The sequence below is a fragment of the Danio aesculapii genome, chromosome 17, assembly GCF_903798145.1.
Source record: "Danio aesculapii chromosome 17, fDanAes4.1, whole genome shotgun sequence".
Taxonomy (NCBI): domain Eukaryota; kingdom Metazoa; phylum Chordata; class Actinopteri; order Cypriniformes; family Danionidae; genus Danio; species Danio aesculapii.
In genome coordinates, this window is record NC_079451.1 from 31,653,678 (window position 1) to 31,673,464 (window position 19,787).

The 19,787-nt window shown below is 35.1% G+C and overlaps 1 protein-coding gene across 1 annotated transcript; it reads left to right on the top strand.

Annotated features, from left to right (window-relative positions):
- Positions 1–2,973: 2,973 nt before the first annotated feature.
- Positions 2,974–18,104, top strand: phyhipla (phytanoyl-CoA 2-hydroxylase interacting protein-like a). The gene is made up of 5 exons (XM_056477197.1): positions 2,974–3,599; positions 14,233–14,423; positions 14,623–14,797; positions 15,117–15,234; positions 17,115–18,104. Exons 1-5 carry the CDS (start codon positions 3,494–3,496, stop codon positions 17,650–17,652), a joined length of 1,128 nt encoding a protein of 375 aa, XP_056333172.1. The 5' UTR covers positions 2,974–3,493; the 3' UTR covers positions 17,653–18,104.
- Positions 18,105–19,787: the final 1,683 nt, after the last annotated feature.

Genomic DNA, 19,787 nt, shown 5'->3' on the forward strand with positions numbered 1-19,787 from the left:
CCGACTACTCTTAAATGCAAATGGTTTGTAAATAATGCAATACTGAATTTAGAAATGAACAATTAATAAGTAATAAAGTATAAAAAATACAATAATTAAACTTGTAAATGTGCTTATGTCAAGAATACAGTATTTGTATTTGTTTTTATGAACTGCTTACTAACGTCTAATAATGTACAGTTAATGCTTAACAGATAATGAATTCACTATTTACTAATGCTTAAAAGATGATTCCTTGTGTGTAGTTATTATAAAGTGTTACCAAATGTTAATTTGAATAGTTTATTAATCATTTACTTGCACATTCTAAATGAACTTAAATTAGCACCAACTATTCATAAATAATTAGTTTGTATATAATGCAAAACCTAAGTAATGTAAAAATGAATTAAAATATGAAAATACAATTAATAAGCACATTATAAATGTGCTTCTAAGTAAAGAATACAGCATTTGTATTTGTTTTTATAAAGTGCTTACTACTGTCTAATAATGTAGAGTTGATGCTTAACAGATAATGAATTCACTATTTACTGTTGCTTAACAAATGTTTCATGGTGTGTAGTTATATAGTGTAACCAATTATTTCTGCAAAATTGTTGCAAACAGTTTATATGGGTTAAATTTAAACAAACAAATTAAATTTAGGAATGTTCAACTTAATTTGTTTGTTTAAATTCAGCCCAAAAATAGTTTACAACCACTTAACTTAATAAAAAAATTTGTTAATCCAAGTAATCGTCTTTGAATCATTTTTTTTTCGGTGTACTGTCTGAATACAGATGAAAGGAAGCTCGCTGGCCAAGCTGAGACGGTACGAGCAAATTTAGTCTTGATGATAATCACAATCTACAGTGCCACTGAACACTCAGAAAATCACCATGCTTCACATATCACAAAGGACACAGACCGGTACATCTCTTTTGAAAGTAATAGCAAAGACTTGGGTAATTATCTGTGATTTTATGGTGTGTTTTGCATATTAATGTACATCTGCTTCTAAATAGGGAAACTGAACCGTGTGTGTGTGTGAGAGAGAGAGAGAGAGAGAGAGAGAGAGAGAGAGAGAGAGAGAGAGAGAGAGAGAGACCGAGGACGGTGAAGCTGTCAGCGTGATGTGAAAGAGTGCAAGGAGAAATTAAATCTGTGTGTAATTAATGAGCAACAAAGCTTTGAACCTCTTGGATTTACTATAAAATTAACTCATTTAATGCCATGGGGACAAAAACCCTCTTCTGCTATTAAAACTACAGAAGGAACGTAAAATGAATAAGGGAGATACATGAAGGGAAAATATGTGTGCTATTCATATATATTCGTATGGATTTGTATGTATTGAAAGAAATGCACGTAGCCTCCTAATATAACCACAAAAATTAGGCAAATGCGAGCGTAATGTTTTGCTCAATGTGTTTGGATTAGCAAGAATGTAGGGGGCGCCATTTGCCTTATTTACTGCCTTGGATTGAAATGTACAGTACATCGAAATGATGCTGCGTTTTTTTTAAATGCTTTTTGGAAGACTTGTAACAATCAACATTTGTATTTAAATCTGATTAATTCAAATGCTCAAACATTGAATAAAACAAAAATATAAATATTTTTTAATAAATCTTATAATTGAACCACTTGTTCTTGTAAATATCAATGTACTATGATCATTATTTCTTTTATTAAATAGATTATTAAAATCTTTTTGGATATTGCACGAAGAATAGAATGCATGAAAAAAATCCCAACTTTTCAGCAATGAGTGTGCATTTCACTGTTTTTTATTATTTTAAAGGGATAGTTCACACAAAACTGGTAATTCTGTCATAATTTATTTCGTCTTTATTTTTTCCAAACCTGTGTGACTTTCTTTCTTCTGAAAATATTTTGGGGAAATCTGTAACCACTGACCTCCATAGTATTTGTTTTTCCTGCTTTTGAAGTCAGTGGATACATGTTTTCACCTTTCTTTAAAATGTATTTATATATTTGTTATTATTGTTCAACAGAATAAAAAAACGTATAGGGTTTTAAACCATCTGAGGATGAGTAAATGGTGAGTAAATTTTACTTTTGGGGTGAAGCATTCCTTACAGGCTATGTACTAAAGGATACTGAATCTGTTTTTGTGCTAATAAAACGAGTAAGTACACATTTTAGCTTAAACTACAGTAAGTACCAGGCAAAAAGTGTGTTTCATAGACGTCTAATAGACATCTAAACGTAGACAGCTTGGCTAAAACAATGTTAAACTTGGACTGTCAGTGAAAATCTAATAGAGGTCTAAGAATAGCCCAAAACTAGACTAGTGGTCAAATAGACGGATTAGACAGACTTTATATCTGTAGTCATTAATTTCTGTTCATTTGACGACTAGTCTAGTTTTGGCCAATTCTCAGTCAATTAGATTTTCACTGACAGCCCAAATTTAGCCTTGCTTTAGCCAAGACGACCATGTTTAGACGTCTATTAGACATCTTTTTTTTTATGCTTGCTGGGCATCACGATTACACATCTGCACGTCGGTCAAAAAATTAGAAAACAACGTAGCTTAAGTTCCGTTTTTAAGCAGCAGATAAGCTACTAAAAAGTAACGAGTTACTTTAGTTCAGAGGGGGAAAAAGTTACGGATTACGTAATTTTCATTACATGTTCTGAATTTAACGGGGAGGTGCGCGATTACAGAAAGCAATATAGTATAGAACACTACTTTTAACAGGTACAAAGTTCAGTAGTCCTACACAGAAAGTTAAGTAAGCTGTGTATGTTTTTTTCTGGGCACATTTTTGTCTTATTTTTTATGACATTCCGTCATTTTTTGCCTACCCTACACCGCGATACCCGCTTTCGTAAAGATGTCGAACGAGTGCAGGTGCAGGAATTGGAACGAATCAATTTGCTAAATCGATTCAAAAGAGTCGAGTCAACTGTATGAATCAATATCCCCACCCTGTTCATGCAGCGGCCGAATCGGTACCAAATAAGGACATGAGTTTGAGCTCCTGAAGTGACGTCAGTGAATAGATGGAGAAAGAAGGAGTCTTTAGCTTAGAGGCGAGAGCAGAGGTACAGAGAGAGAGAGAGTGTTATTAGAGACTGTGCACAAATTGAGAATTAGCGGTAGTGTGGACTGGTCCGTAATCTCGTTACATAACCCGTCACTGAACGCGCCGTTCGTCGGTTCATTGGCGTTAATCCGTCATTCCACACCGCGAAAACACTTGTGGCATTCGTCAGAGCGAGAGAACTTCGACACATTTAGGTTTTATCGTGATGAGGAGAGCTAAGATAATTTTACCGAGTCACGGTTAGAAATAAGTGTTCTTTATAGTGTATATGCTTCTGCCCTTGTATATGTCCAGTAGTGTGGTGGTCGCTGACGCGGTTTCCATCACAACGCCGGAGAGAAAGAGAGGAGCCAAAGCGACAGACAGCCAGACTCACCGATTTCCAAGCCGAAACTGACAAGTATTTCCAAGGGTTTCCACGCGCCTCTGCAGACATGGAGGCGGCGAGTTTGGCACAGGGGGTCGCGAGCCCGCTGAGTCCGCGCGAGGGAATGATCAAGAACGTGAGCCTGGAGTCGCTCCAGCTGTGCGAGAGAGACGGTAAGAAACCGCTGGAGCACACACTGACTGACTGACATCATCTGCACCTGCTTTCTTATTATAACAGACAGTTTAATGGGTATTATTGGTTTTGTAATGTAGTAAGCGCTTAAAGACTGTAGTAATGCGGGATTACACATTGCTGGAGGACAAGAATCGCCTGTCACATCCATGAGACGCGGAGTAGTGAGACGTGGCAGGCTGGCTTTTGTGTGCAGGCTCTGGTATCTCACAGTGAAATCTTTGCTGCCTGTGTGTGAGAGGAGGGTTTCATTTCAGCACCATGGACACTACCCTTCCGGCAGACAGATACCTTTTCTCTTTTAATCTCCATTTATTATCATGCAGTCAGTCTCAAATGCTAGACTGCTGAACCAAGAAAACAAAAGTATATATTTTATTTATATATTATTTATATTTAGTTTATTTTTTATTTATTAATGTGGCTCTCAAAAGCATTACATTAACTACACCTACTACATTAACGTCCTTAAATGTTTATGCCACTCATATTGATATGATAATTTTATCTATCTATCTATCCATCCATCCATCCATCCATCCATCCATCCATCCATCCATATGTCTGTCTGTCTGTCTAGTTGTAAAAATGTTTATATATAAAACAAAACATAAGTATTTGATATTACAGCATAGGTAATATTCATACATTACTCATACATAATATTGATTTAGTCATAAAAATGCTATTCATATAAAACATGGTATAGTACATATTTTGTTAAGTGTGCATATAAAATTATCATTTTATAAAGGCTTGATCTAGGATACAAGTTTTGCAATATGTATGTGTGTGTGTATATATATTGTTTATTATTATTATTTATTTTTATTAATTTACATTTATTTGTATATAAGTATACTTTGGCTTCTTCATTCTTCTTACACAAAAAATTCAAAAACGTGTTTTTGGCAGTACAAATGTCAACTTCGTTTGTGGCAGAAGGTGAATCAGGAGGTTGCATGCGTGCATATACACAAACACACAGAGCAGGACACATATGGGGAGGAACGTGCTGTGTCTTTCAAAGGCTTAATGTAGAGAAGACAGTGTTTGCTTTCTAGCTGATCTCTGCCTCTATGTCTTTATCTTACCGATATGTGCAGAATAGCAAACCTATACATGCAAATCCATTTAAACAAATCTAACCACTTCCATGTCCCAAGACCTTTGTCTTTTTATAAGCATTCCAATCATCAGTCTTAATGGTGAGTGTGCATTTAAAAATGTAAAAATATGTGATCCTCTTTAACACTGATGGAAGCACTGAACTGCAAACAAGCATTTTGGCAGCCTTTAGAAGAATGCAGCGCTCCTTTAAGGCAAAGCACAATGACTCACCAGGTTTTTGAGAGGGAGGCAGTGTTTTTATCTCCCCTACATGAATGTGTCTGAATCAGCATTAATTAGCCTGAATGGATTGCTGTGCTGGCAGCACTGTGCCTCTTATCTCTTTGAGTTGCATTTACACATCAGCGCTCGATTTATTTTGTTTAATTGCAACAAACTAAGGGAGTGCATAATGCCCTGTTTTTGAGGTACTAATTGAACTTTCTAATTAGTCAGAGTTTGAGTGTATTTCTCAGACATGAAGGTAAACATTTCTCAAAATCATATAGCCTGATGCTTTAAACTCTTCAGATGTAATAACCGTACACTCCTTGATCTGCTTTTAAACAGCTCCCTTTGCATGATGTTTTGTATATTTTTATTTGAATATCGTTTCTTATTAGATCACATGCTAGCACTAGCTAATGCTTACCCATAAGCTGAGTGCTTGGTGTAAATGTCTAAATCAGATTAGCTAGAAACTTGAATCTCTAAAATGCGGGACTTTGAACACCCTTGGGAGGTGGGAATGTATTTAGAGAAATGTTGCGCAAATATCAAAAATGGTTTCAGATGGTGAAGTGATCTAAGCATTAAAGCGTCTATAATGAAGTAGACCTGATCCAAGGTAGAGCAAAAATGTTTGAGCAAAGGACATTGGTATACGAGGAGTCTTGCATTATGATATACGGTCTACGCTGTGTCCACTTTATTGGGTACACCTTACTACTGGGTTGGACCCCATTTAGCCTTCAGAACTGCCTTAATCCTTTGTGGCTTGGATTCAACAAGGTACTGGAAATATTCCTCAGAGATTGTGGTCCATATTGACATAATAGCATCACGCAGTTGCTGCATATTTTTCGGCTGCACATCCATGATGCAAATATCCTGTTCCACCACATCCCAAAGGTGCTCTATTGGATTGAGATCTGGTGACTGTGAAGGCCATTTGAGTACAGTAAACTCATTGTCATGTTCAAGAAACCAGTCTGGGATGATTTACACTTTATGACATGGTGCGTTATCCTGCTGGAAATAGCCACCACATACACTGTGGTCATAAAGTGATGGACATGGTCAGCAACAATACTCAGGTAGGCTGTGGGGTTGACATGATGCTCAATTGGTACTAATGGGCCAAAAGTGTGCCAATGAAATATCCCCCCTCACCATTACACCACCACCACCAGACTGAACTGTTGATACAAGACAGGATGGATCCATACTTCTATGTTGTTGATGCCAAATTCTGACCCTACCATCTGAATCAGACCAGACAACATTTTTCCAATCTTTTATTGTCCAATTTTGGTGAGCCTGTGTGAATTGTAGCCTCAGTTTCCTGTTCTTAGCTGACAGGAGTGGCACCCAGTGTGCTCTTCTGCTGCTGTAGCCCATCCTCCTCAAAGCAGGACGTGTTGTGCGTTCAGAGATGCTCTTTTGCATACCTCGGTTGTAACGAGTGATTATTTGAATTACTGTTGCCTTTATATCAGCTCGAACCAGTCTGCCCATTCTCCTCTGACCTCTGGCATCAACAAGGCATTTCTACGCACAGAACTGCTGGTCATTAGATATTTTGTCTTTTTCTGTCTATTTCTGTAAATTCTAGAGATGGTTGTGCATGAAAATCCCAGTTGATTAGCAGTTTCTGAAATACTCAAACCAGCCTGTCTCACACTAACAACCATGCCACATTCAAAGTCACTTAAATCACATTTGTTCCTCATTCTGATGCTCTGTTTGAAATGCAGCAGTTCATCTTGACCATGTCTACATGCCTAAATGCATTGAGTTGCTGCCATGTGATTGGCTGATTGGCTAAAATTTGCATTAACGAGTAGTTGGACCGATATACCAAATAAATGGCCAGTGAGTGTATGTGCAATATAATAAATATTAAGGAATTGACTAATATTAAACTCACCAATAAATTCACAAGTGTTTTAACGGAAAGGAAACATCTCATTCTCAGCTTGAATAAGACTTTCGTTTTTTAATTAATATGGCATTACAGACATCACATGCTTAATTAATAGGCAAGACAGCTTGTAAAATCTTCCCTAATTAAATGCAAATATTTCACTTTGTGTGCTGGAATGATTATATGTTGCTTGAGGCTTGTCTTGAGTTGATTTTCTCTCCCCTCCGGGATCATAAAGTAGAAAACAGCAACCTACATTACTATCATATGATGTGCACAGCGCTCACTGGAAGCTCTGCAGCTCAGCTCATCCAAGCTAAAGTTAATTGCAAAGTAAATGTGTTGCCTTTATTGCTGGCAGAAAAAAACTGATTATGTTCAAAGCAATTTTTCCCACATGTATTTGGAAGTAGAATTCAAAGAAATATTGCAGTCTAAAACATGCATAATTTTATTATGAGAAGAAAACTGGGAAACGAAGAAAAGAAAAAGAAAAAGGCTTTAATCTTTTTTTCTTTCTTTCTCTTTTTCTATTTCTGTTTCGATTTTTTTTTTCATTCAAAACAATTCTCATTTGAATAAAAAAGTGTAAAAAATAATGAATAAATAATGGTAAATACAGTATGACAAATTTTTTTGATCACTTTCACCCATTAATGAGAAGATAGAAGGTTTTATTTAGGAAGTTTTTAGTTTAAAAAAAAATAATATATACATACACACACACACACACATATATATATATATATATATATATATATATATATATATATATATATACACATATATACATACACATACACACACACACACACACAAATAAGTATACATGGATTTATAGACTCCAATTAGAATCAAAATTTACATCAAAACGTCAATTTGCATCATTGCACTGCTACTAAATGTGTGTATGACTGTTTATGTGTGTTAATATGTAGACTTTGGAGTTGAGCCAGAGCTCATTAAACAACCTCTGAACCCCGCTAAGCTTGAATTCTGCATTGAAGCTTATACTGCAGAAAAGCCTTGATCTCATTTACAAGGGGCACTACTCTTTCATAGTCACATGTTTCAGTGTTTGCCCACATAAAGACCTCACTGTAGTTTTGGAATTGTGAGTGTTTGCTGTTTCTTAGGTTACATTTGCGTTCTGTACAGTTTGGATGTTTCTGCTTTGCTTGGTTATGTAATACTGCAGTTTTCTGGGTAAGCTGCTCACACAAGCTGCTCTCCTGATATTCTCCTTGAGTATTTACTGTAGATGTTTGTGAAGGAGATAAGGGGTTTGGAGATTCTTAGATTTCTTTGAGGTTTCTGTTGATTTAATACAAAGTCTGTTTCAAGGATAGTCTGTTCACTCAGCGGCCGTATTATTTGCAACACTTGTGGGCAGTTCATGAAAGACCAAAGTCCTACCTAAATGAATAGGGAATCTTGAAATCACAAAAACTGCTCACAATTAAATTGTCTATTTAAAAAAATCTGAAGTAACTTGTCCCATTATTGTGCATTCACAAAGATTGGCACAACACCAATCTCCTTTACAGCTTTTTCAATGGCAACCAGAGGACACAGTTACAAACACTAGAAGAACAGAAACAGATCTAGTAGCAAAGGTCACAGGATGACAATAGAAGATATTTGATGTCATTTCTCCAGTTTTGTGTGACGATAAAGATTGACAATTGGCCATTTTGCCTGGAAGGTGGGACTATGGAAGCCATACTGGGCATTGCACTTTTCCCCATTCATAGTAATGCGAGGGAACTGCCTTTGTATAGACCGTTTTGAGAGATCTAAACAATAACAGTGTCCTTAACATATATTCTGTTTTACGTTTTTAATTTCCATAGCTTCTGAGAAAGGTCCACATATTGATAAATAATGTTATGACAGCTGTTTTAATGTTAAGATACGATTGAATTGCATCTTGTTGCAGGTATGAAGTAGTCTGAAAACAAGCAGCAAATGTTCATGGGCCAATGACATCACCACATTGAAATGGTGTATATTTATAGTGTTTGTTTAATACAGTAGGTTTCTGTGTGTGCATGGCTTTAAATAGACTGTGCTCCCACAGGAGGCTTTCAGCCGTTATCACAGTCAGAATCACAGAACCAGACATTTCTCCTTCCTCATCTCTTATACTCACTCAATATTCAGCAGGTTGTTTTCTGCCTGCACTCAGAAAACAGTAGTTTGAGTGTTTATGCAGTATACATCTGTTCAGAAGCCTCTCATTCTCAACAAGGCTGCATTTATTTGATCCACAATGCAGTAAAATCTATAACCAAGTAAAACTAAATGTTTTTATTTGGATTGTGACAGTAAATAATATGTCAATTGGCAGGATAATCACTGAATCTTTTATCACAGTATTTTACTACATTACAAGAGGTTTGAAAGATGGACAAAATAATGTTTCCCTTTAATAACAGATGTAATGGTTTTCAACGAACCATAGTATATATTAAAAACGTAATTTAAGACTAATTTACCCACAATGACAATATTGTGTGTATTCATTAATTATATTATATTATTGAATACTGGCATGTCTAACATGAATTATTACAACTATGGTTGCGCGGTTGATCGGTACTATGGTTGTATCGTGATACTATGGTTCCAAAATACTGCGGGTGCCACTGTAGTTCGTAAATGGTAGTATTGTCATCAACGGCCTGTCTACAATACATAATGTTGCATGTGGAAAAGTCACTAAAATGCTCACACGCTTGTGCAACAATAGACCATTTCATTTTAATAGTCTATGGAGCTTCTAAGGTTGCAAAACTGTGTAGAATTGTCGCCTTTTGTGGTAGCCTATTGCATGTTTTCTGATGCTTCAGTTCGAACCTGAACCCGTACATTTCTGCTCCTTTAATATGATTTAATAGCTACAACAACCATGACAATCTCTTAAAAAGAACAGCTCACAAAGTGAAACTTTGAAATACTTTGAATTCTTACCTGATAAGATAAAAAAAACAATAGATGAAAAACCCAAAAGAGCAACAGGAAACATTGAAACAGTTTTTGACTACTTTAAATAGCGTACGTTTGAAGGAAAATGCTCTTTTTGTAAAGAATTTCATTTGGTATAATTTGTATCTTTATTTTATGTATTTTCTATTGGTCCGAATACATTTTAACTGAAGAGACATGCAAATACTTTTTTTCAGTAATAAGGGAATTATTAATTCAACTCAAGTAGGCCTATTATAACAAATAAAATATAGTATTTCTGACATTTTCCTTTGTGAAGTTCATTTATAAACTAATTTCGAGAGGATCACATGCTTATGATTGCTTGTGGCTGGTACCGCATTATCCAATTTATGATTTACCAATCAAATGATTCCCAAGCCACTATAAATACCCCAAGTTTCATATAACAGCCATCTTTGTTTTGAATAATCCCCCCTTCGACCCCTACACCTCCCCCTTTTCTAGATGGGTGGCTAGGTGGCCCAGTGGTTAGCACTGTTGCCTCACAGCAAGAATGTCACTGGTTCTAGTCCTTACCAAGCCAGCTGACGTTTTGTGAGTTTACACGTTCTTCCCATGTTTACATGCATTTCCCCCGGGTTCCCCTGTTTCCTCCCACCGCCCAAAAACATGCAATTTAATTGACTAATCCAAATTGGCACCATAGACATGCTCCTAGTAAGTAGTTATCTCTTAAGAGCAATCACTATCTGTTCATTAGCTACTACAGCAGAAGAGATTTGAGATCTACATGAGCTCAAACTCCCCTCTCGCCTTGCAAATGGCAGGGAGCCCCGGGCTCGAAGATCTTATGAGCTTAGGGCTCCCTCTCGGTACAGCATGCCAAACAAGCTTAATAATAAAAGTGTGAACTGTTGAAATTTCCTTTATTTCATGGATTTGAGTTATGAATTACAGTATCGCAATACTACTTGGTGTCACAATATTTCAGCTGATATAGTATCGTGACATGAATTAATGATATCCTATGATATTTATTGACAACCCTACAATATTAAAGAACTGCTTTCTGTTTAATTTATTTAAAATGTCATGCCTTAAAGAATAATTATAATATGTTTTTTATGTTCAAGAAATGCTTCGATTGGTTTTAATCACAGTTGAAAATGGCTGTGCTGTTTAAAGTGTTTAAAATTTAATCTTTTGTAACATTATAAATGTCTTACAAGTTTTTTATAACAGCTGGAGATTATGAAAATATTTCCTCCTCCATCAGATCTGTGTTGAAGACTTATCCTTAATCCTTATCTGACTTCTCTTTATGAACACGACTAAATTGCTGATCATTGTGCATGTAAAGGTTCCTCTTTAAACTACTACATTGATTAATGGCCTTGAATTGTTTCTATGGAAACTGCAGTCTTTGTTAAAGCCCGCTGAAAGACCTGTGGGTGTGTTCTGAAGCTCTACTTTAGCGGAGAGGTGCACACTCATGCTTTCCTAGTTGTTTTTTGGGGTAATCTTTCTTATATAAACATGTTTTTTCATGGCATTCTGTGAGATTAGATGAACATTGGCTGATGGTCAACACAATGACAGTGGTTTGTTTGTGTTGAATGTATGCAACGTCAGACCTATTTCTTAAAGCATGAAGAGAAGCAGATTCAGTGGTGAGAAGATGTCAGAGAACAGCAGAAGCTGATAAACATACATCTGTTGTTTGTATACCAGAGTCAGTTGGCAGAGGCGAGGTTATACGGCTAGATCTGGCACTGTTAGTGTTGTGGGAGGACTAGTATAGAGCAAGAACAAGCAAGAATCTATAGCGGAGATGAATGTTGTGAGTACAAGTATTTTATCTCTGTTCTGTCTGTTTATTTGTGTTCCTGGCAGACCCTTTCACTATATTTAAAGTAACTATGTGGGGTAAGGTTAGGTTCTAGTACCTTGTTTTTACCTATAGTTTGTTTATGTAATACTTTAATAAGTACATACATGTCAAACAGGACTGTAAAGTGCTACAGTTTTATTAGCGAGTACTCATTACTAAAATTTCAGAATGTGAGTTTATTTCTCACGATTTTGATTTTCTTATTTAGCATTTTATCTCATGGCCACTTTATTTACCTTTTATTATAAGAGATGAATTCTGCTTTGGTAAATAAAACAGAAGTGTGTTTGCGGTCAACATAAACTGGGCTGCACAAAATAAACACTTCTGTTAAACATTTAAAGAAATTTATTTCAAGGAGTTTATCTTTTCAAAAGAAGACGTTTTTGAGTAACAGTTTAGTTTTGGTCACAATTCACGCTATTAAGAAACCACTAACTAACACTACTAGCTCAATAAACTCTCATTTGCTGTTTATTAATAGTTAATAAGGTAGAAGTTGGGTTTAGGTTTAGGTTAGGATTAGGGATGTAAAATAAAATCATACTTTATACCTAAGAATTAACAGGTAATATCCTAATAGGCAGGTAGTAAGTCAGTGGATAATAGCATGAATTGTGATGTGTTACCCATTTTTGCTCACTAAGACTGTCTTTATTTGATCAGGAATATAATAGATTCTGCAAAACTGATCAAAATTATTACAATTTAAAATATTAATTCTTTGTAAAATGTCATTTATCATTGTAATGCAAAACACATATCTATCTCCTATTATACAGTGCTCAGCATATATAAGTACACACATCTTTTGAATATTTTAATTTTAAAGTCATATTTTTAATAGGAAGCTATACAATCTTATATTCATGCACATACATTAGATTAGTCAGCACTGAAGCCAAATCTGGAGCTTATCTAACAAAATAACTTACAATAACGGTCCAAAAACTAGTACAGCCAAATTTATATGTTATAGAAAAATATTAAATACAAAAAAAAGGAAAAATCAGCAAAAATGCAAAAGCAAAAAATGTGAAAAATTTAGTTGAAATTTTGTAGGTTGTAATTTCTTTTTGCAATATTTTGCTTGAGTTTAATTCTATCATCTTTCCATTTCTAAATATGTTTGGTGACTAAAATATTATTTTAATAAATATATCTGTTGAATAAATCTGTTTAGTTTAAATGCACAAAAATACATTGCCTATATTCACTTAGAAAATGGGGTGTACTCATTTATGCTGAGCACTGTATGCTGATTTGCTGCACTTCTTTTCATTGTCACTGCTGAAATCAATAATCCCCTAATTGTTTTATGGCAACAGTGAGGAATTTTTTTTTTCAGCATTCTAATAAAAAGTTCAAAGGAACAGTGTATAATTAAAATATATATATTTTAAAAATGATTAAATTCTTTACAGTCACTTTTGATTCACTTTTAATTTGCCCAAACTTTTGAAAGTTACTGTAACCATGGTGTGAATTATACATTCATGATCGAGGGGTCAACTTTTTTGGTTGTGTTAGTTTTTTAAATACACGCTTCAGTGAATTAAATGGATGTATTAGTTTAAATTACATCTAGTTTATTAATAAAATGTATTTAAGTTTTCAGTGTTTTGTGGGATATTTTGTGTATTCTGACCTACATTATCCGATTAGCTACTTCTGAGGTTACTGTAACTGTAATTTGACTTTATTTTTTGGCCATATGTACATACAAACAGCTATGTCATGAGAAAACGTCTTGTGAATTGTTTAAGTTGTCTATCGGTGATCTAGATCTGCCTGTTTCAGACTGTTGAATGACTTTTTTTTCTGGCAGACTGATTGGCGCTGTTATGCATTCCCAGTGGTATGAACCATTATAGGGGTGGTCAAATGTATATTTATATTATTAATGACATTTTTTCATATTAATATTAATTATAAACATTATTATTTAAAATACAAAGGAGAGCAAATTTTTACTCTGTATTTAAGAGCTAACCCCTATACATGTTGTTTTGATGTCCTTCAGGGGGGGATCAAGTGTTAATTAGGGGGATCAATCCCCTGTACTTCGCACCCTGACTGTAACTATAGTTATTACTATATTCAGGCATATACATTTTTCAGTAAGTTAATACTAAAGCCATTTCCTTCCTGATGAATATGCCAGCAGTAGTAAAGAAATCAGTTTAGGAAATAGTGTTCAGTGAACATCAAGCTGAAGGTGCTTATTACACAGTAAAGATTTATCTATTCATGGGAATCGCTTCGCCGTGCTTTGTATAGAGAGACTGTATGTGTGTGTGTGATTCTAGATTCCCACATTCCTGTTGTGCATTTGTAAACTCTATGATAACACAGTGCCCACACTACAGCCATGCCAGTGCACATTTCTCAGCATGCGTCTGATTGTGGGCAGTCATGTGGGCAGTATTTATAGACAAACACTCAAACGTAAAGATTTCAAACAGCACAAACAGATTGTAGTCAACATCCATTCTTTCTATCTTTCCCTCAGGTAAAGCTGAAGACACTGGAGTGGTAGAAATGGAGTTACCGGTGGCTCGCAACATCAAGATCAGTAACATCACCTGCGACTCCTTCAAGATCTGCTGGGATGTGGATCCGCACAGCACAGAGAAGATCACACATTACTTCATTGACCTGAACAAGAAGGAGAACAAGAACTCCAACAAGTTCAAACACAAGGTGCTGACTGATGCGTTATTCAGGCTTTCATTTTTAAAAGAATATTTCATGATACATTTCTTGTGCAATATCTGGTCTTGCAATGTTTGTAATTGCTGCTAATAATAATAATAATCAAGTGTCTTGTGTATTGTAAGCAAAATACTATAAATTAACCTAAAATTGTACTGCATTTATGTTTCTTGCTCTTCGTCTTTAGGATGTGCCTACAAAGCTTGTTGCTAAGGCGGTTCCGTTGCCCATGACAGTGAGAGGCCATTGGTTCCTGAGTCCACGGACCGAATACACCGTTGCCGTGCAAACAGCGTCCAAACAGACAGACGGGGACTATGCTGTATCAGAATGGAGTGACATTGTTGAGTTTTGTACAGCAGGTTAATCACCTACAAATACACATTTATGAAATAATATAAATGTAATACAACGCTAGTTTATTAATATAGCATATTTAAAGCACAGTGATAATTCAGAGTGCTTTAAATTGTCTAAAATAAGGTTTAAATGAATAGAAATTTGTAAAATGCTTTATGAATATAAAAAATGAATAAAATTATCATATAATTCCAAAGTATTTAGTAATTAAAATAATTAATTACTAAATATGATCAATTTTAGGTAGTTAACATTAATTGAATGTCAAAAAAATCTATGATAACTGATGACAAATAAAGATCTCTCTCTTCATTTTTCCAGATTATTCCCCTGTGCATTTGACTCAGCTGTTGCAGAAGGCTGAAGTCATTGCTGGCAGGATGCTCAAGTTCTCAGTCTTTTACAGGAATCAGCACGAGGATTACTTCCAACACTGCAGGTGATTCAAGAAACATTACCTCAGTAAGATATGCTTTGGATGCGACAGAGGGAGTGGAAAAGGACAAAGTAAAGCTGGTTGAGGACGATAATGAATATCTTTAATATTTTCTCTTTAGATTTAGCTCAGCGTTAGAAAGTAAACAGCTCCCTCTTGTGGAATATTGTACTCATTAATTCACAAGGTTTTGTTTTGGTTTTTGTAAACTACATTCATAACTACATTCACTTACACTCCCAGTTAAATGTTTGGGGTCAGTATAATTTTTTTAGAAGAAACTATTCTTTTTATTTGGCAAGGATACATTAAATTGATCAAACGTGACAGTAACTTGTACATAACTGTATGTCCTGTACATGTGGTTGAATTGACAATAAAGCTGGCTTTAACTTTTGACTTTGACACAACATTAATAATACTTTAAAAAATGTTCAGGCACTTGTGCTGTGATTCACAAAAACAGATGGTATATATGACTGTTTGATTAAAATTATTTGAAATCCTAATAAATTTTTAGTAAATTAAATAAGATTTGATTGAAATTAATTGTTTTTTTTTCTTAACTAAAAGTTAATTTAGCTATTAAACAAAATCCAGAAAATAAAAAAGTGAATAGATATTCCTTTGGAAAAAAACAACTTTCATAGGGCCCTAATTTCTATTTCTAATAACTGTAGAACTTTTTTACATTTAAACTTCCATCAAAGAATCCTTAAAAGAAGAACACAGTTAGTACAAAAGCTGATTTCATCAATGATAATAATAGCAAATGTTTTTTGAAACTTTATTTAAAATGGTATTTTTAGTTTTATGATTTGAACTTTTTACTGATTTTCTTATTTGCGTATATGTAAACGAATATTATATACAAAACATTAACATAAAAACAGAATAATACAAAAATTATATCATATGAATGATATGCACATATCGTAAATGATATTTACATATATAAATAAATGTAAATGATCTTAGTTAATAAATAAAGGTATTTTTAGTTTTATACTAAATACATTATCTTAAGTTGTAATATTTACTAGTATACCTATTGTATAATGGACCCTTTTCAAGACTGTTATGATGTGTTTAATGGTCAGCAGCATATTAAATCCTTAAGTTTTTAATATTTAGAACATTTATAAAGTGCTCAGCATATATAAGTACACCCCTCACAAATCTATCTTTTAATTCATATTTTTAATAGTAAGCTATACAATATTATATTCATGCATATACATTAGATTAGTCAGCACTGAAGCCAAATCTGGAGCTTATTTAACAAAATAACTTACAATAATGGTCCAAAAACTAGTACAGCCAAATTTATATGTTATAGAAAAATATTAAACACAAATTTATAAAAGAGGAAAAATCAAGAGAAGCAAAAATGTTGAAAAATGTAGTTGAAATTTTGCAGGTTGTAATTTTTTTTTCAATATTTAGCTTGAATTTAATTGTATTATTTTTAAATTTTAAAATATCTTTGGCGACTGAAATACTATTTTATTAAATATATCTGTTTAATAAATCTGTTCAGTTTAAATGCACAAAAATAAATTGCCTATATTCACTGAGAAATGGATACAAATGTTCATTTTCAAAATGGGATGTTCTCAATTATGCTGAGCACTGTATTGTACTGTATGTACAGTATGCATCAAAATACAAAAAGCGAATCACCGCTTGTGCGAGGCGTTTGAAATGCAGGGTGTATGGGCAGGACAGTAAATTGGATGTTGTCCTCTATTCTGGCTCCCGTTATCAGTCGAGCACATTTTTTTTTTTCCTTTTTCTGAAAGTTTTGATAACACTATCGTGGAGTCTACTCAAATTTACCCAACTATGATGACTTGTATAATGTGTCTCTGTTTACCCCGCAGAGATGTTCTTGGCGGCCGAATGATGCCCTCAGTGAAAGACAACAGCGGCAGTCACGGGTCACCAATCAGTGGTAAACTTGAGGGCATCTTCTTCAGCTGCAACACAGAGTTCAACACTGGTCAGCCAGCGCAGGACTCTCCATACGGCCGCTTTCGCTTCCAGGTGCCTGCTGAGGTTCTCTTCACCCCAGACACACGCCTTTACTTTGGAGACTTCTACTGCATGTACACCGCCTATCATTACGTCATACTGGTCCTGGCACCGCGGGGCTCCAGTGGAGACCTTTACTGCAGTGAGCGCCTTCCAGAGCTGGACGTGACCAACAACCGATTCCTAATGCGACTGTGCGGAGAGGACGGGCGCGTGGTCTTTCAGCATGCACAGGATGTGATTCTGGAGCTGATTTACACAGAGCCGCTGCCGCTAGCTCTGGGGACTGTCTCTCAGATCAGCGGACACCAGCTCATGAGTTTGTCCACCATCAATGCCAAGAAAGATCCCAGCTGCAAGACCTGCAACATCAGCGTCGGCCGTTAGTTTGGGAGCAAACTCACAAACACAGAACCATTTGTGAATATAACATCAAACCGTACTCAAGACGTCATCAACAACTAAACAAACAAGCTTAGAATGGCACATAACAGATGAATACCAAGATAAACGGCCCCCTCAGAATACTCTGTATATCCACATGGCACTCAATCCCCCACCTAATGCTAGATTTTTTTAAGGTTGAATGAATCAAGCATTAGACAAAAAAAAGTAAATAAATGGTCATTTAAAAAGTCATTATGAAAAAGACAAAATCTATGAAAGCCTGTTTCTGCTAAAAGATTTATTTATTTAATAATTTGTAATTGCACTTTTGTTCTTTTTTCCTCATCATTTTGAGTGAGTTATGGGTTTTTACTCACAATTCAGACAGCTAATAATTGCAAGATATGAACACTGAATTGCAAAATAAACTTATAATTAGATATAAAATTGAACTTGGGGAAAAAAGTCTTTTCAGTTTTACATTTTTAGCCATTCTACATTTATATCTCACAGTTCACAGTTCATATTTCTTGCAAAAATCTAAGTTTATAAGCATTTTCATAATTTCTCAAATTCACAAATGCTGAGGAAAAAAATGTTTACAATTTTTTATTCTAATTGCAAATTTATAACATAAGATTGCAATAAAAATACACGGTACATTTTGTTGCAATTCGGAATGTAAAGATAACAACAACATTTTTTAAAAATAATTAATTCATAGTTTTTATGTTACAGAAACAAACTTCCATATAAAACTGTATTTTCTGCAATATAAGTCACTTTTTAAAATCATATTAACCGTGCTGTAGCTTCTATTTCAAAGAGATTGCAATTGGCATTATGCAAGAAAAGAAAAACAGGATCGCTGAATGAGATACACTTGAATATTTGTAAAGCATGTTTCACACACAACATTACTATCAGATTCACTTTAAAGAGTCCCTATTATGCATTAAAAAAGGGTCATATTTTAATTTTGGGGGTCTCCAACAACAGTCTGATATGCATGCAAGGTCAAAAAACACTTTCATTGTCTTATAATATGCATTTATTTTTACCTAATTATCCCAATGACTCTCATATGATTTGTTCAGCAATTTATTTGCTCCCAAAGCCCTCCTTAGCGCAATGCTAATCTGCGCTGATTGGTCCGATGACCCAGTCTGTTGTGATTGGTCAACTGTGTTCAGTGCGGAACAGAGAGAATTACCCAGCACAGCTTATCAACAAGTGGTCAGAGTGCAGAGGGTATATGTGAGGATTCCTAGTAAAAAAAAAACAGTGTAAAAACAGTGGTACACATTCAGTATTAATCCACACAGTGGCCAAAGCTGAACTATTTTGAAACTTGACTGCCGCACATGTGTAGGAACAGCTGACGGTGACCATTGCAATGACAAACAGCAGTGGATCGCGAGCTCACAAACGCATTTAAATCTGTAAACAAAGCTGCACATGTCGCATTTTTAACGTGAAGACGCAATACAAGAATATAAAGAGTTAACTAGAAACACTACAAGACGTGTGGAGTGGTTACAAACACCACAAAACAAACAAAGCACGCTTAAATACATAATTTGCAAGCTAGTGAAACCAAGGCGGCAACCATTTTAATCGCACTTACTTACACTTGTGAAATGGGGGAAGAAACTGATCCATGAACTGTGTACTGTAATCTTCCTGTCAAGCTCTGACAAAGTCCCATACATCAATAGTCTTTTCTGGTCCTTCCTCTAACAAATGCCAGACGATTCCACCGTTGTAAGCTTGTAGACTGCTGAAGCACTCGTCAAAAAATTATGAGGAAACAGCACAAGGCTTGGGCTATAATGCTGAGGTATTTTTGCAAAAATAAGCTTCAGTCACTGACTTTTCACAGCCTCATCTTTGGGTAGGGAAAATAACACTAACTTTCCCACACACTTCAGAACACAGTGTCTATGCGACTGGATTCAATCAGGATCTGCTACAGTGTTTGTGGGTGGGGCCGGGGGTTTAAATTTTCCTAAAGACTCGTGACCGCTGCGATTCATTTGAACCACTATGAGTCGACTCTTTTATAGATGAATCAATAGTTTTAAACACGGTGCACTTTCAAATTTAAACCGTACCTGGATATTTCACTTTACTTA